The 19,107-nt window shown below is 65.5% G+C and overlaps 3 protein-coding genes across 3 annotated transcripts; all 3 read left to right on the top strand.

Moving 5' to 3' along the window:
* Nucleotides 1-2,545: 2,545 nt before the first annotated feature.
* On the top strand, nucleotides 2,546-3,988 carry LOC309679561 (uroplakin-3b-like; the record flags this gene model as incomplete). Its single annotated transcript, XM_082492909.1, has 5 exons — nucleotides 2,546-2,768; nucleotides 2,852-3,071; nucleotides 3,161-3,237; nucleotides 3,444-3,564; nucleotides 3,805-3,988. The coding sequence occupies 5 exons, from the start codon at nucleotides 2,546-2,548 to the stop codon at nucleotides 3,986-3,988; spliced, it is 825 nt and encodes a 274-aa protein (XP_082349035.1).
* A 484-nt stretch (nucleotides 3,989-4,472) lies between these two features.
* On the top strand, nucleotides 4,473-6,423 carry LOC309679828 (uroplakin-3b-like protein 1; the record flags this gene model as incomplete). Its single annotated transcript, XM_082493250.1, has 6 exons — nucleotides 4,473-4,518; nucleotides 4,988-5,128; nucleotides 5,267-5,498; nucleotides 5,591-5,667; nucleotides 6,055-6,181; nucleotides 6,333-6,423. 6 exons carry the CDS (start codon nucleotides 4,473-4,475, stop codon nucleotides 6,421-6,423), a joined length of 714 nt encoding a protein of 237 aa, XP_082349376.1.
* Nucleotides 6,424-8,588: 2,165 nt separating this feature from the next.
* Nucleotides 8,589-18,738, top strand: LOC309679816 (ras GTPase-activating protein 4-like). Its single transcript, XM_082493235.1, has 20 exons — nucleotides 8,589-8,697; nucleotides 13,018-13,074; nucleotides 13,486-13,599; nucleotides 13,978-14,039; nucleotides 14,162-14,294; nucleotides 14,601-14,682; nucleotides 14,875-15,006; nucleotides 15,091-15,182; nucleotides 15,433-15,556; nucleotides 15,681-15,834; nucleotides 16,114-16,178; nucleotides 16,403-16,515; nucleotides 16,587-16,773; nucleotides 17,075-17,212; nucleotides 17,335-17,658; nucleotides 17,753-17,890; nucleotides 17,965-18,100; nucleotides 18,179-18,299; nucleotides 18,373-18,431; nucleotides 18,554-18,738. The coding sequence occupies exons 1-20, from the start codon at nucleotides 8,633-8,635 to the stop codon at nucleotides 18,673-18,675; spliced, it is 2,418 nt and encodes an 805-aa protein (XP_082349361.1). The 5' UTR covers nucleotides 8,589-8,632; the 3' UTR covers nucleotides 18,676-18,738.
* The last annotated feature ends 369 nt before the right edge of the window (nucleotides 18,739-19,107 follow it).

Below are 19,107 nucleotides of genomic sequence, written 5' to 3'. Positions count from 1 at the left end.
CTCCGGGATGTGGCTGTGCTTCATGGTAACTGCTGGCTCCGTGTCCTCCTGGGACCAGCACGTCCTGGACCAGCAGAGGGACAATATTCTTTCCGTCAAGCCAATGTAAAAATTAAAGTTTTTTGAGGAGGCATCAAGAGCTGGAGCTTTACCCACAGTCAGTCTTGTGCTCGCAGCCACCTGGTTACCCTCTGCTGCAGGCTTTGGGGAGAAAACCCCCAAACCCAGCGAAGTCAGGATGCTGCAAGGATGGGAGCAGCAGGTATGTGTCAGTGTTGCCGAGCTCTACAGAAACAGGCTGTGTCTGCTCCTCTCCCGCCCTGCTTGCAAAACGGAGAGGTTTCGAGTTTAAACCTCAGCTTTCTATCCCCGGATCATGTTCTCCCAGCAATCAAAACAGGGAATTGATGTGAAAATTGAGCAGGGTTCACCCAGCCCTGTACAAAGCAAGAATTTCTTGTTGATCGTGGCCCAAGGCATCTTCAGCAGATGCTCCTGCGCGTGAATCAGCCGGAGCCTCCCCGCGTCTGGGCAGGTGCGGTGCCCCTTGGTGTGAGCCAGCCGTGCTCGGTGGCTCGTCCCTGGCTGTCCCGTCCTCCGGCATGAGGACACGAGGCACCTCCTAAAATCCTTACCGCAGTGGTGCTGAGCCCTGAGCCAGCTTAGCCCCCGCGGCAGGGGGATGCAGGTGCCAAAGGGCTGGAAAGCAGCGGAGCGGGGCACTGGGGCACCACTGTGCAGGGGGATGCTTCCAAGCGTGTCCCCTCTGCGGCCGAGGGGGAACACTCCAGGGGCGAAAGCGTGACCACGATGCCCATGGGAGCCGGGAAGTGACAGAGCCCCAAATAAATGCTTATAATGGTACCGGACAGGTCTGACCGACAGCCTGGGGTCCCCCCGGCCCTGGCTGGAGACCCATGACGGGGCTTTCTCCCTTCCCCCTGCGGTGCCCGCTCACTTGCCGCGGGGTGGTTATTATTAGCCGAGCCTTGACCCCGCAGGTATGTTGGCCCCGTGTCCCAGTAGCGGGGACCGGCAGCTGAAACTGTGACTCAGTGTGTGTGTGTGTGTGTCCCACATCACCCTGTCTCCCTCGCCCCACCGCTGGCACCCGGCCGGGCAGCGCGAAGGATGGCTGTGGGGTGGCAGATGTGGGGCTGGCACGTCCCCGTCCCCGTGGGCACCTGCGGACCCCGGGGCAGATATTGCTGGATGGGAGGAGGGGAATAAGGCCGAGGAGGGATGGAGGCTGCAGCTGCGCCTGTTTTTCCCCTCCGCAGCTGGACTCCGTAATCTTTGAATGTCCCATTTCCACTTAATCTGAAGGCGCAGTCCCAGGCCCTTCGGGAAGGGGGGGTGTGTGGAAATCCCCTCCCACGCAGGAGCGGGCAGCCGCGGCCCTTGGCAAACACCGGAGGAGGAGCACTCAAACCCCTTTGTGGGGAGAGCAGGTGGTGGGGGCCCCCCAAGCCGTGGGTAGCTCCCCTTCCTAGGTCACTGTCATCCCTGGCCTGGCCATGTCCCAACGGCTTGGGGACCCTTTCCCTCGGGAGGGGGGGCCATGGCTTGTCCCCACTGCCAGCAAGGGGGAAGGGCGGATGGGGAAATGCCGGCGTGGGGTGGCCCTGGAGCTCGAGTGTCTCCGTGCCCCTGGCGCTGGGTGGGACGGTTTGCCTGGAACGGTTGGGGTTTTGGGTGTGATGGCTCTGGAGTTACTTCCCCACCCTCGGGACAAGGCTGGCTGCACCCAAAACCAGCCGGGCACGGGCCCACCCCTTGCCCTACCTCTAGGTGGTGGGTGGACATGGGTCACCCCCGGGGAGTCGGGTCCTGGTGGGGTGAACAGGGGTGCGGGGCCACTCGCCCAGCTGCCCCCATAGCCCCAACAAAACCTCCGGCTGCTGCCGACCCATTCTCAAATGTGCCTTTGGTGCCTCCTCTGTGCCTCAGTTTCCCCTTTCACACAGCAGATTTGTGCCCTGCATCCTCGCAGCCCCCTCCGCTGCCTTGGCTCCGGGGTCCAGCAGGGTGGCTCCCCGGGGAGGATTTGGGACCAGTGGGTGACCTGGGAGGCACAGCCGTCCCCTTTGCCCACAGGGTCTTGCCGGTCCGGCAGAGCGGGTGCAGGAATGCAGGGCTGGGAGGGTCCGGCTCCTCGGGACAGGCGGTCCCCACTGCGGGGGCTCGCGGGGCGGTTCGTCCCCTCGGCGGTGGGACGGGATGAGCGGAGCAGGGCGGCACATCCAGCCCCGCTGGGACACCGCCATGGAGCTGCCGTGGGTTCTGCTGGCACTGGCTGGGACGGGCGCAGCCGCGGGCATGGGTGACTCCCGGGGGGGACGGGGCAGAGGGGGACGGGGGTTCGGAGGGGCCGCGAGGTGTTTTCCCTGTGGGTCTTCGCAAGGTATTTGTGGCGGGGAGGGGGTTATGGGGCTGGGCATGGCTGGGGGGTCCCCACCATGGTACTCTCCCCCTGGCGCTGGCACTGCCGGCACCCCGCGAGCCCTGGCTGTGCTGGCACCGGCGCTCGAGGACCCCGGTGCGGATGCAATGTGGGGTCAGGTGTTCGCCGAGCAGTGCGGAGCACAGGGTCGCCCCGCTCACCACCCGCCCCCCAGCCCTGCTGCCCTACGTGCCCTGCGTGCCCCCCACGGCGCTGCCGGGGAAGCTCACCGCCACCACCTTCGTGCTGGAGAGACCCCGCTGCGTCTTCGACCGGCACGCCAACGCCTCCGACACCGTCTGGCTGGTGGTGGCTTTCGCCAACGGTGAGCACCCGCTGTTTCGGCACACGGTCTCCGCTGCGGCAGGGGGACGCGGGGGACCCTCACCCCCTGTCTGTGCTGTGCAGCCTCGGCCACCTTCAGAAACCCCCCGTCCCGGGCCGACGTGCCCCTGTACCGGCAGCTGCCCACCGCCCACTCCTATATGACACTGGAGACGGCGGCGGCCACATACGCCTGCTCGGCCCCCAGCCCGGCCGTCCTGCGTGTCGGCGGTGACACGGCGTGTGGCAGACAGGGTGGACAGGACCCCTGCAATGGTCCCCTGCCCTCCCCGGGGCCCTACAGGTGAGGCCGGAGGGATGGAACCCCCCCCTGGGTCGTGGCGGGGGTAATTCCCCATCCAGGATGTGCTCTGGTCCCCCCCCATCCCACAGGGTGAAGTTCCTGGTGATGGGCTGCCACGGCCCCAAAGCAGAGACGAGGTGGTCCGACCCCATCCTCCTGCGGAGAGGTACCGGTGACCCCCGCGGGTCCCTCTCACCAGCCCCGTCGGGGTGCCGGCATGCAGCACGGCATCAGCCCTATGCCATCACCCCAAAATGTGGAGGGAAGAAGCAGTCCCCGATCTCCCCCAGCCCTATCCCTCCCCTTTCCATCGCACCACCCCTGAGCCCCGCCGTGTGCCCCCCTGACATCCCTCATCCTGCCTCCTTCCAGCCGCCAGCCCGAGCACCATCGACCCGGCGCCCGCGCACCGCGGCAGTGACGTGGTGGTCATCGCCTCCGTCCTCACCAGCCTGGGGGCCGTGCTGGCCGTGGCGGTGCTCGGCGCCGTGGGGTACGGGGGCTGCGTGGGGGGGGCCACATCCATGGGGGCCCGGGGAAAACACCCCTTCCTCCACCCCATTAGCAAAAAGATGGAGCGAAGATGTTTTTAAATCTTAAAAAGACTTTTTTTTTCTTAAATTGGGGGGGGGTTGCAAGGAGGAAGGGCTCCCCGGTGGTGGTTGGGGGGGGGGGGGGAGCCGGCAGAGCTCTGCGGACCCCACATGATGCTTCTGCTTCTCTCTCCCCGCAGCGCCGAGGTGTGGGGATCCCTGTGCCGCCGGGATTCGGGGACCGGTGACTTCATCCACAGGTCCTACAGGACCCACCACATCCCCCCGGCCCTGCAGCAGCCCCTGCCCCCCGGCTGTGCGTGCAGCCCCCCGGGACTGGGCTGCTTTGCCCCCCGGCCTCCCTGTCCATGTCCCGCCAAGTAAACTCTCACTTTACATCTGCATCTGCCTCCTCTTTTCCCGGCCGTGGGACCATGCCCCCCGCTCCGCCTGCGCCATGCGGGGCCGGGGATGTGGAGGACGGGGGCGTTGGGACCCCCCAAAATCACTCGGGACCTCGGCTTGGTGGCACTTGATGTTGGGGGGGGGGGGCACATGCCAGCACCGGTGGGGTCTGCGGGGAGCCCCGAGGTGGGCATCACCCTGGGGTAGCCCTCCCCCCTGCTGCCCCATTGCCGGGGTGAGGGCTGTTGCCCACCCGTGCCACGAGCGTGGCAGTTCTCAGCGTGCCTCGCCGGCGGGCGCTCGGGTGTAGCAAATGCTGCCCGGGGAAACGAGCCCGACCTGTTTGCCACCGGGGCCGTGGCCGGCGCAGGAATGTGGGCGGTTGGCGGCCGCAGGCGGGTCCCACGGGGACGCGGAGCCCCGTCACCCGCATTCCCGCCCTCGGCACCCAGGCGCCCGCACGATGCTCCCGCTGCTCCTCTTGCTCCTGGTGACGGCCCACGGGCTGGGTGAGTCCACCAACGCCATCGAGCTGGGCTGGGGGTCCCCGCGGTCCCCTGTGCACAGGCACCGGGACACCCAGAGCCGGGAGGTGCAGGGCAGCTGATGCCCCCCCCGCCCTCCCCATTCTGGGTGCCCCCTCTAGTGTCCCTGGTGTCACCTTCCTGGGTCTGCTGGCACAGCATGGGGTCCTCTGGGGTCTCACGGGGATGTCCCTCCCCAGGTGGTGGCACAGGGTGTCTTTCATTCCTCTTTTCATGAAACACGTTGTGTTGGAGCCCAAAACGGGGGGGGCAGGAGGGGACCGTGGGGCCCCCGAAGCCGGAATCACAGAGATCAGCTCCCTCCTGTCCTTGTCCCCACGCCGAGCCCCCGGCGCCGCTGCAGCCTGTTGGAGCTGCCGGTGGGGGGCTACAGCGGGGGGTCCGCACCCTCTGCCACCCCCTCCTTGGCTTCTCACCACAGGCAAGCTCCCAGTGCTGGACAAGCCCACCCTGGCCAGCCCGACCCTGGGGGGCCGCACGACCGCCTCCACCTTCGTGCTGGAGCAGCCCCGCTGCGTCTTCTCTAAGGAGCAAAGCGACGCCGTCATCTGGCTGGTGGTGGCCATCCCCGAGGGTAGGTGCGGTGCGGTGCGGTGCGGTGCGGTGCGGTGAAGCCCCCGGGGAGCAGCCCAGGGCACGGCCGCACACAGGGCTCCCCGTGTGTGTCCCCCCGCCCCGGGGTCCCTCCTCACCCCCGTCTCCATCCCTACAGCCGTATCCAACTTCAACAACAGCGCGGGGCCGGGGACCCCCGAACGGCAGTTCCAGAACTTTCCCAGCAAAGCCCTCGCCTACATGACCCTCAACACCACCATCCTCAACTACCCCTGCCCCAAAGACCCCGGGGACATCACGGTGCTGCGCGTCGGCAGCGAGACCAGCTGCGCCGGGGACAACACGAGACCCACCTGCAACGGCCCCCTGCCCGGACCCGGTCCATACCAGTGAGCCTACGCATGGGGACGTGCCCCCCCCCGGGCCTGCCGGCAGCCCCCCCGGCTCGGGGCAGCGTGGCCAACCTCCCTTCCCACCCCAGGGTGAAGTTCCTCGCCCTGAACAACTCCGAGCCCGTGGCCGAGACAGCCTGGTCGGACCCCATCACCCTGCGAACAGGTACCGCTGCCGGGGTGCTCGTCCTGCCCCCCGCACCACCCCACAGCCATCGGGGAGGAGTGGGGGGGTGGTACGGGGTGGTGCCGGGGGGGGCTGCACGCTGAGCACCGGCGGTTCGGGGTGCAGCGCTCCTGCAAGCAGATGGGGAAACCGAGGCAGGGTGCTGCTGCGGGTCCTGCCGGGGTACCGTGGCACCGTGCGGTGGCACGTGGTGTTCGCGCGGCGCGTTTGCACACTACCGTTGCATATTGTGTTTGCACACTGCGTCTGCACGCTGCAAGCACGCACGGCGATTGCCCACGAACCCACCGTGCCCCCGCCAGGCCCCCTGCGCTGCCCCGGGGTGCACGTCCCGCTCCCTCCCATCCCCCGCCGCTCTCTCCCCAGCCCAGCCACCCAGCAGCATCCCCGCCGTGGGCAGCGGGCGCAGCGCCGGCATGATCGCCCTCACCTCCATCCTCTCCATCCTCTTCGCCATCCTGCTGGCCGGCCTGGTGGCCATGCTGCTCTGCGGGTGAGTGTCACCCCCACGTCCCACCGCTCCACCCAGGAGCTGTGATGGGTGCTGGGCACATGGGACCGGCGTCAGAGGGTGACACCGGCACCCCACAGCCCCCACCCTTGTCCCTCACCCTCCCTTCTCACCCCAGCTCCGATGGCAGCAGTGGCAGCAGCACCTTCAACAAGCCCGAGGCGGTGACGGTGCGGCGGTACAACACCCACCACGTCTACGACCAGCCGGCCGCTCGGCTCTGAGCCCCCACCACAGCCCTGCGCCACCTCCCCACCCCCCCCCCAGCACCACACCACCTCCCTGCCAGCTCCTGCGCCGGCTGCCCCCGTCCCGCGGGTGGGATTGCACCACCGGTGTTGGTGGCACAATGCCCACCGCCGCCGGGGCACGGCCAGAGCTGCTCCGTGGACCAGAACCCTGTGGAGCTGCGATGGAGTGGGAGATTAAATGCCTTTCCACATGCTTTGCGCCCGGCGTATGGCTCCTGTTCGTGACCCCCCGGGAATGGGACCCACCAAAACCTGGACGGCTTTGGGAAAAGCCCCATGGTCCCGATCCCGCACCCCACGCAGGGCTCTGAGCCCCCATCCCTGGGGGCAGGATGCAGCTGGGGATGCTCTGGGGTGGGAGAAGCGTTTTCACACCCAGCTCGGGGCACGCAGCACCACGTGTGCCCTGTTTGGATGGGGAACAAGGCAGCGGGGGGGGGAGGGCGGGGGGGGGGGGGTCCTGGTCCCCCGACAGCGTAGTGCTGGGGTGAGGGGCGCAGAAACACCCCCAGGGGTGCGGAGGTGGGGGGTATAGGAGGGTGGTTCTCCCCGTTCCCCTTCACCCCACAGCGATTCACCCCAGCTCTAAACCTGGAGGAGGGTCTCCCACAGCCAGGGCTGGCCCAATCCTGCCCGGGTGCTGCTGATGTTCCCCCGTTAGCCATGAGATGGCATGAGGGGACCAGCAGCCCAGGGCCTGATCCTGCACCGGCGTGTGGGTCCCTGACCCTGCACTGGGGGATGCGGGGGCTGATCCTGCACTGGGGGGAAGTGGGCTGCGGTGGGCCTGATCCGGAGATCCTGATCCTGTACTGGTGTTGTGTGTGCCCTGATCCTGGAGCCTTGGCAGGATGAAACCCCCCCAGTGCTGAGGAGGAGGAGGCTGGAGAGCACTGCAAGGTGGCTTCCCCCTCCTTTGAGCAGCACCAGGGCAGCTATGCATATATGTATATACATCAGGCTCATATACATATATTAAAAACCCCTTATTTTTTTCCGTAGGCGCCGTGCAAAGGACAGCATCACATTTATACCCGATCCATGGTCACAGCGCCCTTACCGGGGTGTCCTTACACTGCCCGGGGGGATTGTGTTAGCAACCTGCCCCCCCTTCCCGCCCCCCCCATCCCGCACAGCCGCTGCCAGGAGCCGGCCTCCGTGGAGCCCAGCCAAGGAAAATTAAGCAAATCCGGCGATTAACCCCTGCGGAGATCAGCCTGGACGCAGCAAAGGGCCAGTTTCATCCAGCAAACACGGGTCCCCTCTGTCCTACCCCGTCCCCACACCCGTTCCACCCGCAAAGAGGCTTCGAGTGGCTGGGGGGGGGGGGGGGCGTGTGTGTTGTCCCCCGTCACACGGGCGCTGCTGGAGGTGGGACACGCGGCCCTGACAGCATGCGGGGCTGGAGTTGGCATGTGGGGAGGCGCAAGCGACAGTGGCAGTGGCCTGCACCTCAGCCCCCTGCCCCCTTGTGCAGGGGAGATAGAGGGACAGAGCTGCAGGACAGGGCAGCGTGTCCCCACGGTGTCCCCACGGTGTCCCCGTGGTGTCCAAGCGCAAATGCCAAGGCCCAGCGGTGTCTGCCGGCACAGCCCTGAGCCCCAGATTTGGGTGCCAGGCGAGTCCTAGAGCCGAGGTAAGTCTCACAGGAGGGGTCCCCTGTGTCCCCCCCCCCTCCTGTATTTATGGCACCTCCAGAAAACGCCACCTGTCCCTCCGGGGGTGCTTAAAAAAACAACAACAAAAGGTTAAAAAACTATGGAAAACGTGGGGGTTTGGGGCATAGGGCAGCGGGTAGTGGCCAGTGCTGGTCCGGGGGCTGCAGCCCCCAGGATCGGGTGGGGAGAGCGGGGACAGCGGGGACCCGGCGTGGGGACGGTCCTTAACTGCCAACGCAGGCGGGGCGCCAGGCTGAGCCCCGGGCCCCGCCCGCATCCGTCTCAGCCCCGCCCATACTCACCTCAGCCCCGCCCACACGGCCTCAGCCCCGCCTACGCCCGCCCTGGCTCCGCCCCTTTGGCCGACAGCCGATATAATCACCCAATCGCCGCCGCGTAAGGGCTTCCGGTCCCGCCCTTTATCCCGCCTCGCGGGCTGATTGGCAGCCGGCGGCGCCGGCCCGCACATGGGCGCGGGGCTGTGCGAGAGAGGGTTCGAGGCTCGGCTGCGCTGCCCGCCCGCCATGGCCCGGCGCAGTACGCTCTCCATCCGCATCGTAGAGGGCAGGAACCTGCCCGCCAAGGACATGTGAGTGTCCCCGGGGGGCCGGGAGGGGCTTGGGGAGCGTTCACCCCGGGAGGGAGCCCCCCTACCCCAGCAGTGCTGTGGGATGTTCACCCCAACAGGTCCCTGGGCTTTGGGGATGCTCCACTCAGGGTGGTTTTGGGGTGGACCCCCTGTTTTGGACCCCCTGTTTTGGGGGCTCACCCAGAATGGCTTGGGATCCCCCCAGCAGTGCTTGTGCTTTGGGGGTTCCCTCCAGCGTGGCTTTGGGGTCCCCTTACATTGGGAGATCCCCCCAGAGTGGCTTTGGGATGTCCCCCCAGCAGTGTCTGTGCTTTGGGGATTCTCCCCCCAGGGTGGCTTTGGGATCCCCCTTGCTTTAGGGATTCCCCCCAGGATGGCTTTGTGTCCCCTTGCACTGGAGGTTCCCCCCCAGGATGGCTTTGGGGTCTCTTTGCATTGGGGGTCCCGCCCAGGTTGGCTTTGGGATGTCCCCCCAGCAGTGCCTGTGCTTTGGGGGTTTGCTTTGGGATCCCCCTTGCTTTGAGGGTTCCCACCAGGGTGGCTTTGGGTGCCCCCAGCAGTTCTCAGTGCTCTGGGGGACTCCCTCAGGAGTGCTTTGGTGTTCCCCTGCTTGGGGACACCCCGTGGGGTGGCTTTGGGGTTGCCTCGCAGGAGCACCCAGTACTGTGGGGTGCCCCCAGCACTGCTTTAGGGTACCCCGAGCAGTGCTTCCACTCTGGGGAGCTCCTCCTGTGCTACCATGGGGGCAGGGCTGCCCCCGCCAATGCTGAGCTGAGACCTTTGGGGGGACCCCTGGACAAACAGCAGGACCCCGGGTACAGCCATCCCCCAAAAGGAGCAGGGAGGAGCCCCGGTGCTCTGTCCCCTGTCACCGCTCTGTCCCCAGCCCCGGCTCAAGCCCACCTGGCTGTGGTCCAGGGGGGGCTCCTCTGGCAGCCCCTTGGGTCGGGCTTTCCCTCCTTGGCAGCCCCCCAAGGGCTGCCCACACGTCCCCGGTGTTATCCTCGTCGCTCTGATCCTGATGGGGTGGGATCTGGAGACAGTGTTGGGGTGGGACAGGGGGGATGGCATCGGGGTGGCCCCCAGCCCGTGAAGCAGCAGGAGGCTGTTGAGGAGCGCTCGGCAGCCGGGCAGGGTCAAGGCTGCCGGAAAACCAGCAAAAATCCCTGCAGCCGTCATGGAAAAAGAGGATAAACAAGGAAAGAAACATGACTTTTTTTTTTTTTTTTCTTTTTGTAAATCCCGTGTGTCAGGACCTGATTTTTAAATCCCTTGGCATATCTCCCTGCTGGCAGCTTGAACCAGCGCGGGCAGGCTCTGGTTTTTAGGAGGCTCTGGTTTTTAGGAGAGTGTGTTGCAGAAAGCTGCTGTGCGATAATGCCTCGACGGGAGCTTTCCAGGCTTTGGGACACAGCTTTGGGCAGGGAGAGCGGCCGCCCCGGCGGGGAGAGAAACCCGAGCGCCCGATCCGGCACGTTCCCCCGCTGCTGCCTGACCTTGGCCGTGGCTTGGCTGCCATCCCCCTCCCCTGCGGACGGGGGCTTATGAGATCCGGTTCCTCTGCTCTGCCCTGCCACAGCCATTGGGATCGCCACCGGTTTCCCCGGGGGAAATCCATCTGTGGGGTGTCCGTGGTGGCCCCGGGTGCATTTGCAGGTCAGACCCTGCTTGCAAGCAGCCACGGGTGATGGGGTACCCCCAAACCCTTGTGGGTGCCACAGCTCCTGCAGGATCCAGCACAGGGAGTCACAGGAGTGGGATTTGGCTGATGATGCTGTGGTTTGTGACCCCCCTCACACCCCGGTGCCACCCTGCTCCAAGGAGCCGTGCCACCGTCAGCCCCCTCCTCTTCCCTGGCAGCAGTGGTGTGATTTCCCGGGGGTTTAGCCCAAACCACCGCTGTGCTGGTGGGTTTCCCACCTCCTCCCAGTGCAGAAGAGCCGCTGTTTGGTTTTGCCTTCCAAGCAAGTGCCCGCCCAGCGTGGGACCTGGCACCGTACCGCCACGGAACCATGAAACTGCCCATAAAGAGGCAGGGAACCCGCTTTCCCCCTCCGGCACGTCACTGCCTAACGCCCCCAGGGCCAGAACCCGGGCAGGGGGGAAGAGCCACAGCAGCTCCGGCTCAGCCCTGGGTGGGCTCTGCCTTCATCTTCCCCCACCCTCCGTGGGGATACGGTGGGAGCGCGAGCCCCCTCCCCCAGCAGAGCGCTGCGAAATCCTCTTCTGCGTCTTCCTTGCAGGAAAGCAAGGAAAATGCTCTGCTTTGTTTTTTATTTCTTTTATTTTATTGTCCCTGCCCTCCAAGGGCTGGGCAAAGGGGGTGGACTTCTGATTGTAAAACTCAATGCCTCAGCCCCCCCCCTCACGCCCCACACCCCCAGCTGGGATGGATGGCTGTGGAGACCACACATATTTATTCCCCCCCCTTCCCCCTCCCTCCGCCGATTGTTTACCGTGCTATCCATTTTTAAATCTTCCTTCTTCGTTTCCTCTTTTTAAAGCCCCAATTTCCCTTTTCCTAGCTCCTTCCCCCGCACGGACAGCCTCCCCCCCCCCCATGGCTGCCCGTGCCGGCGTGGAGGGGCCGACGCGAGCTGTGCTCTGCGTAGGCGGCAGCAGGATGCCCAGCGCCCGCTGAGAGCCCGCAAGTCGTGTAAATCTCTCCCCCGACATCTCCAGGCACTGGTTAGCATCCAGGGACGGCGATGCCGCGCAGACGGTGTCACCCCGGCGCGGTGCCGCGTTCCCCCGCTGATGGGGGTCACCGCCTCCCCGGCAGTTTGGGTGCCGCGGCAGCACGCGGAGGATGGATTGTGGCCGCCCCGTGTTTTAATCCCTGGAGGACGCGACGCCCCCCAACACTGCAAGGGTGACTTCGTGGCACCGGGACGTGGAGTGCTCGAAATGTCCCTACGTTGGGGACAAGGCTTTCCTGCTGGTGGCACGGAGGCAGGTCCCATCAGAAGCCCGGACCGCGTTGCTGGGCACGGCTCGGGCGGGCAGATGTTCCCTTTCTGCCTGCGTGCTCCCTGCCCGCTGGATGGTTTGCACAAGGCAGGAAATGTCAGCAACGGGCTCGGGTTCGCGGCGCTTCATCCACCGCTCCCCCGAAAACCCTCTCAGGAGGGCGGCGGGAGCTGTGCGAAGCTGCTCGCAGCCCCCTGCCTGCGCTGCCAGCACCGCGCGTGGCCCAAAACGATTGGGGCGCCTGGGGGGATGCCAGCACGGTGCCCGGGATGGAACCCCCCCGCAGCTGCGTTTTGCAGGGCAGGGAGCCCTCCCAAACCCCTTTTAATCCCCCCAAACCCTTTTAATCCCCCCCCAGCCGCTGGCTCTCCACCTCCCTGGTTTTAGGATGGGGAAGATGCTCTCTGCCTGCGGTCCCCAAACCCCAACCCACGTGCTCCCCCCCGCCTTCTCCGGGATGCTCGCCACTGGCTGACGGACGCCGCCAGGGCCGGCGTTAATGAGTAACCATGCTCAGAGCAGGCTGCTCCGCTCTGCCCGCGTGCGACACGGCAGCCACACGACCTTTCCACCTTCTTGGCCAGCACCCGAGTCCTGCCGGCTCCTCTGCCTCTGGCCGGAGCCCCCACCCCTGCCTGCAACTGAGTCACCTCATTTTTCATGGGCAATAAACTGTAAAATGGTGATTTTTTTTTTTTTTTTTTTTTTTTTTCTTCTGGCAGCAGCGCTCGGGAGCGATGACTCGGGTCGTCCCCGGAGAGGAAGCGGGGTCGGAGCATCGTGGCAGCTGCCAACAGCTCGCAGGCACCGTGGCACGCGCTGCCTGCCCTTTGCACCCTCTGCATCGCCGGGGGCGTCCCCAGGGATGTCCCCGTCCCTACGGAGGTGTCGGAGCTCTGGGTGTGCCCCGGGGCTGGAGGAGGCTGCCGTGGCCTCGCTCCCAGTGCGTGCGATGGGGCTTGCGGGTGTCTGGAGCTGTTTCGGGGAAAGGGTGGGTTTTGTTTGTTCTTCGCCTTCCTATTTGGAAGAGGAAAACTACTTTCAGCTGCCAGTGGGATGCGGTGGCCGGACACAGCCAGGGATGTGTTTGCCTGGGCTGGGAGCGAAGCCGGGGTCACCACGTACCTCCAGCCATGGCCAAATCCACCCGCTGAAGCCTTTGGCTTCTGGGGGTGCCTCTGCACCCCAGCACATCCCTACAAGGGGCACCTGTGAGGTTCCCCCTCTGTGGGGGGGGTTGCCAGGGCTGAAGGCTTTGGTTGCCCATGACCGTGAGAGCCTGATGGGGCTCGGGCAGGGGACCAAGGCCATGGCTGGTGGCACTGACAGAGGTGTGCCATGTCCTTCTAGCACGGGGAGCAGCGACCCGTACTGCATTGTGAAGATCGACGATGAGACCATCATCAGGTGAGTGGCTCCATGTCCCTGGTTGGTCCCCAAACCCGCTGGCACACCATTCTCCCGGCAGGTTCCTCCATCTACCTTGCTGCAGGCACATCATCATCATCATCATTATAATTATTATTAATTATTCCCTGCTTTGGGCTGAGCCACTCCTCCAGACACAGGCTGCGATGTCTAACAGCTCGTGGCCACCCCCCACCCTGTAAGCCACCTTCCATGTCTTGCCAGCCCAGAGCCACAAGAGGGGACGGGGCCGGGACCCATCCCCTGCCCCAGCTGAGGGTTCAAAGCAGTGGGTGCTGCCCCCAGCTATGTGTCACCAAAAGCTGGGAAGCTCAAAGGGCTGGGGAGGTGGGGAATGCCCTGGAGAGGAGGGTCCTGACCCTGTCATCACCAGTGCTCTCTGCCCCACAGGACTGCCACGGTGTGGAAGACGCTGTCCCCGTTCTGGGGGGAGGAATACGAGGTGCACCTCCAGCCCACCTTTCACAGCGTCTCCATCTATGTCATGGATGAGGATGCGCTCAGGTGTGGGCGCGTTGGCTGTGGGGCAGTGGGCACTCAGCATGGGGACACGGAGGTTGGTGGCTTTGGCTGCCTGCATGCTCAGCCCCATTGTAGACACCAGAGAATCCACACCTGGCTGGGCTGGCCTGGGCTTCGGGACACAAATGGGTGAAGTTGTTTCCCCAAGGTTGTTTTCCAGCTGGCAGCAAAGGGTGGCTGACATGCTCTGTGGGGACAGACGCACCATGGTGGCCCCAGCACAGGACACCCGGGCGCCTTACTCCCACCCCTCCCACACCCCCCCGAAATGCGTAGGGGGGGGCCGTCCTGCCTGCGGCCCGGTGGAGTGGGCAGGCACCGATCCCACGCCGTGTCCTGCTCCTGGCTTTTGTTTTCCAGCCGCGATGATGTTATCGGGAAGGTCTGCATCACCCGGGACATGCTGGCGGAGCACCCCAAGGGTAGGGGGATGGGTGGCCAGGAGGGTCCCAGCAGGGACCCATCTCCCACCCTTGTGACAAGCCGGTCCCAAGGGCCCCTCCAGTGACCCCCCCCCCAATGAGGGTGTCCCCTTTCCCCACAGGCTACAGTGGCTGGATGAGCCTCAGCGAGGTGGACCCCGACGAGGAGGTGCAGGGGGAGATCCACCTGCGGGTGGAGGTCCAGGAGAGCCAGGGTGGCCGGCGGCTGCTGTGCTGCTCCGTGCTGGAGGCCAGGTGGGGAGGGGACACGGGGGTGGCAGGGGGCTGCGTGTGCAGCTGGGGCACAGGCAGTGTGTCCTGGCTGCTCCGTGCCTCAGTTTCCCCACTGTATCAGGCTCTTCTCAGTTACCCTCCCTTGGGGGCAGAGCATCCTCCTCACCACCCAGCAGCTGACGGGGGTCCTGGGGCAGGGTCCACCTCATCTGCTGGTCTTTAGGGTGCGCATCTCGAGATGCTGGGGAACTGAGGAGGGCAGCGGGTGCCATGGGTGTCTGTAGGTATTTTGGGAGGATAGTGGCAAATTCCCCCTCTTCTTGGCAGGGATTTGGCCAGGAAGGACCGGAACGGCGCCTCCGACCCCTTTGTCCGCTTGCGCTACAACGGGAAGGCGCAGGAGAGCACCGTGAGTACACCTTCAGTTTATTGTGATCCACCAACCTGACAGCGGTGAAGATGAAATCATCCCACTGGGAAGCCTGGACCTTGGCCAGGAGCCAGCCCTGTCCCAACTTGGTGTCCCCGGGGGGGTGTGTGTGGGTGTGTGTGTGTGTCAGATCCACCCGGCGAGGGGGGGATGAAGCCATTGCCTTTGCAGGTGGTCAAGAAATCCTGCTACCCCCGCTGGAACGAGACCTTCGAGTTCGAGCTGGCTGAGCCCGCCGGGGAGAAGCTGTGCGTGGAGGTGTGGGACTGGGACCTCGTTGGCAGGAACGACTTCCTGGGCAAGGTGAGACTCCAAACCCTGTCACTGCTGCTGGGGGGGGGACCCTCCCGGCTGCCCGCCCGACCCCCTCCTGCCTTCCTCTCCCAGGTGGTGTTCAGTGTCCAGGGGCTGGAGGTGGCCGGGCAGGAGGAGGGCTGGTTCAGGCTGCGGCCGGACAAGTCCAAGCCAAGGGACGATGAGTGAGTGTCAGCACTGGGGTGTTGGGGTATGCCAGGGGAGGTCCCGGTGCCCACAGGGGTGTTGGGGAGGGGGTTATTCCTGGGAAGCAGCATCCCTTTGGATGGGCAGCTCCTGGAAATGCCCTTGTCTTGGAGCGGGGGCAAGTGCAGGGCAGCCCCACCTGCCTGCCCAGGCTTTCCCGAGCTGTCGGGCCACCTTCTGCTTGGTGAAGTGCTTCTCCATCCCTCCATCCACCCTGTGCTCCCACAGGCGCCGAGGCAGCCTGGGCTCGCTGCAGCTGCAGGTGAGGCTGCGGGATGAGACGGTGCTGCCCTCCCACTGCTACCAGCCCCTGGTCCAGCTCCTGTGCCAGGAGGTGAAGTCAGGGCGCCAGGTGAGGGGGCCATGTGAAGCCCTGTCAGGGCACCCACCTTCTCAGGGCACCCACCTTCCTCCAGCTCTCTGCCAGGGGACGTGTCTCCCTCGGGCCATCACGTTGTGGTGCCTCTCCCCACCAGGATGGCCAAGTGCACCTGGTCACTCTCCTGGATGAAACCACCACGGCCGAGTGCCGGCAGGAGGTCGCCATCAACTTGGTCAAACTCTTCCTGGGCCAAGGGCTGGTCAAGGAGTTCCTGGACCTGCTCTTCGAGCTGGAGCTGGCCAAGCCCTGTAAGGCTGGAGCGGGGAGTGGAGCCGGAGGCTTCCAGCCATCTCCTGGGGCTGCAAAACCTCCAGGACCTTCTGTGGTGATTTTTTGGGGGGGTGACGGTTGAGGTTCAGCCATCACGCTGTGCTCTGGGTGGGTTCATCCTGAGCAACTCATGGGCTGAGGTTGGTGGAGGAGGAGGTGGGAGGTCATGGCCCTGTAAATGCCCCCCTATGATTGCAGCTGCGCGATGGGTGACCTGTGGCCATGCCCCAGGCCCCAGACTCTCTCCTGTTTTACAGGTGAGCCCAACACGTTGTTCCGGAGCAACTCCCTGGCCTCGAAGTCGATGGAGTCCTTTCTTAAGGTGCCATATTGCCCGAAACCTGCTCTTCCCAGGTCACCCTGGCTCTGGGTTGTCCCCACTGGGGCCAGTTCCCAGAGGGAGTGCTGGGAGGGCTGGTGGGGCTGTGTCTTCCCCTGGGGCCAGGGGGTTGGAGAAAATCCCCTGGGTGGCCCTTATTGGGGAGTCTGGGGGTGTCGGGTGCCAAACCTGTGGCCATGCCCCCTATCACCATGGTCCCTGGGCAGGTGACGGGGATGCCATACCTGCACGCCGTCCTGGGACCCACCATCACCCGCGTGTTCGAGGAGAAGAAGTACGTGGAGCTGGACCCCGGCAAGGTGGAGGTCAAAGACGTCGGGTAAGGGGTGCAGGGGGCAGTGGGGTGGGGGGGGTCCCTGGCCATGGGGCTGATGGTGCCGGTGCCCGCAGGTGCTCGGGGCTGCACCGGGTGCAGACGGAGGGCGAGGTGATCGAGCAGGGCCGCCAGCACCTCCAGTCCTACCTGGGCGAGCTGCTGGACGCCATCAACAAGTCAGCCCCGGCGTGTCCGCCCATCATCCGCACTGCTTTCCGGCAGCTCTTCCGCCGCGTCGGGGAGCGCTTCCCCCAGCACCAGGTTGGGCTGCGGTGGGAGATGGACTGGGGGGGGGGGAGGTCAAACGAGGATGTCCCCGGGGGATAGGGTGCGCTGGGTGCAGTCCCCAGCTTTGGTCGATGAGGTCCCTTCTTGGGCACGGGGGCAGCCCCCCAGGGACGGGGCGCAGGGGGACAGCAGGGCCGTGCTGCACCCAAACAGCCACCCTGGAGCTGCGGGCCAGCCCCCACGTCCCTGGAGCATCAATGTACGCGGTGCCTAGGGATGTCCCGCGTTGGGACAGCCCCTCACACGTCTCCTCCACCTCCTCGGGCGGGCACAGCACGTCAAGTTTGTGGCCGTCACCAGCTTCCTCTGCCTCCGCTTCTTCTCGCCGGCCATCATGACCCCCAAGCTCTTCCACCTGCGGGAGACGCACGCCGACGCGCGCACCAGCCGCACACTGCTGCTCCTGGCCAAGGTGGGACAGGGGAGGGACAGCAGGGGGGGGGTGGTGGTGTCACCAGGTGGGGGTTTTGGGGTGCCTGGCCGCTCCCCACTGGGGAGGAGGATGGTGACGCCACCATCCCCGGGGGTCTCCAGGCCATCCAGATGGTGGGCAACATGGAGCCGGCGGCCGGGCGAGCCAAGGAGGGCTGGCTGGCCCCTCTGCTGCCAGCCCTGCAGCAGGGCATCGCCCAGATGAAGGACTTCATCGCCCGGCTGGTGGGGATGGAGGAAGAGGAGGAGGAGGAGGAAGGTGAGGGGCGGCCGCTGGGTCCCCCCACCGCGGTGGTGAAGGAGGGACCGCTCTTCGTCCACAAGACGCGGGGCAAGGGGCCACTGCTTGCCGCCGCCGCTGCCAAGAAGCTCCACTTCTGCCTCACCGGGGAGGGCCTCAGCTTCAGCAAGAGCCCCGGCGCCGAGGTAGGGGGGTGCTGGAGGGGGGTGGGGGTGGCAGCGGGGTGGCACTGACCCCCTGTGTCCTATCTCTGTGTGTGTGTCCCCTCCTCCCCGTCAGCGTAACGGCGCCATTGCCCTGGCCAACATCCTCGCTGCCGAGAAGGTGGAGGAGAAGAGCTTCGGGAGCTCCCACGTCATGCAAGTGGTCTACATGGACGTGGGTGGGCGGCAGGAGACAGCCTACCTCCAGTGCAAGGTGGGACAGGGACACGCCGAGGGGTGTCACAGCCTGGGAACCCCCCCCTCAATGTCTGTCCCCCCTCTTCCCAGTGCGTCAACGAGCTGAACCAGTGGCTGTCAGCCCTGCGCAAGGTGTGCGGCAACAACCCCGGCGTGCTCCGCGCCTACCACCCCGGCGTCTTCCGCGGGGACAAGTGGAGCTGCTGCCACCAGAAGGAGAGGACAGGTAGCGGGGAGGGGACCCGGTGGTGGGGTGTCCCATCCCCATCCCCGTCCCCGCCATCGTGAACCCGCTGTCCCGCAGGGCCGGGCTGCGACCGGACCCGGCACGGCGTCACCCTGCAGGAGTGGAGCGACCCCCTGGACCCCGCAGCGGAGGCTCAGCGCCTCTTCCACCATCTCCAGGGTCTCCGAGGGACCCTCAGGTGAGCCCCCTGCCCTGGGGGGCATCCCCTGCACCCCCTACAAAGGGTCCATTTTTCCCATCCCTCTCCTCAGGGAAAAGTACTGGGAGCTGCTGGAACCAGAGAATGCCCAAAACGGCCCCCAGGGTGAAGGTAGGTGTGGGGGGATTTGGGGGATGGTCTGGTTGGGGAATGTCCCTGGGGTTGGGGACGGGCTGTGGTGGTTGTGGGGGGGGTGTTGGGGGTCTCACTGCTGCTCTCCACCCCCTGCACAGATGCCCCCCTGCCCGAGGGGCTGAGCCGGCTCTTCGGGGTGCTGGGGGAGCTGGAGGGCTGCCACCGCCTGGCACAGCCCCCGGCTCCCCCGGCACCCACCCTGCTGCAGCTGCAGGCGTGAGAGGACCCCCAGGGTCCCCACGCCTCGGGGACCGCCACCAGCACAGCAATAAAGGCGCTTTGTACCCTGCAGTCATGTCCTGTTGTCTCTGGTGGGGACACTGCTGGCCATGGGTGTGGGCACTGGTGGTGCTGGGGGGGTGCAGCACAGGGTGGGGGACTAGCCAAAGCTCTGCTGGTGGCATTGGTGGTGCTACTGATGGTGGCACTGCTTGTGGTGGCATTGGTGATATTGTTGATGGCCTTTCTGGTGGCCCTACTGGTGGTGGTGGTGGTATCACTGGTGTTTCTGCTGGTGGCCTGGTGAAAGCACTGCTACTAGCTCTACTGGTGGCAGCACTGGTGGTGCTAGTGATGGTGGCACCAGTGGAAGTACTGCTGGTGGCTCCACTGGTGGTGCCACTGATGGTGGCACTGGTGCACTGGTAGCACC

The sequence above is a fragment of the Vanellus vanellus genome (assembly GCF_965231255.1).
Source record: "Vanellus vanellus genome assembly, chromosome: 19".
In the NCBI taxonomy this organism is placed as follows: domain Eukaryota; kingdom Metazoa; phylum Chordata; class Aves; order Charadriiformes; family Charadriidae; genus Vanellus; species Vanellus vanellus.
The sequence above is the reverse complement of the archived record's forward strand: the minus strand, read 5'-3'. Positions and strand labels throughout refer to the sequence as shown.

What these genes read in the sequence shown, in the direction of transcription:
- LOC309679816 (XM_082493235.1), top strand. Translation starts at nt 8,633, where the DNA reads ATGGCCCGGCGCAGTACGCTCTCCATCCGCATCGTAGAGGGCAGGAAC. An exon ending in CGATGGAGTCCTTTCTTAAG is followed by an intron (nt 16,179 to 16,402) that starts GTGCCATATTGC and finishes GTCCCTGGGCAG; the next exon opens with GTGACGGGGATGCCATACCT. An exon ending in CAGCCTACCTCCAGTGCAAG is followed by an intron (nt 17,891 to 17,964) that starts GTGGGACAGGGA and finishes CCCTCTTCCCAG; the next exon opens with TGCGTCAACGAGCTGAACCA.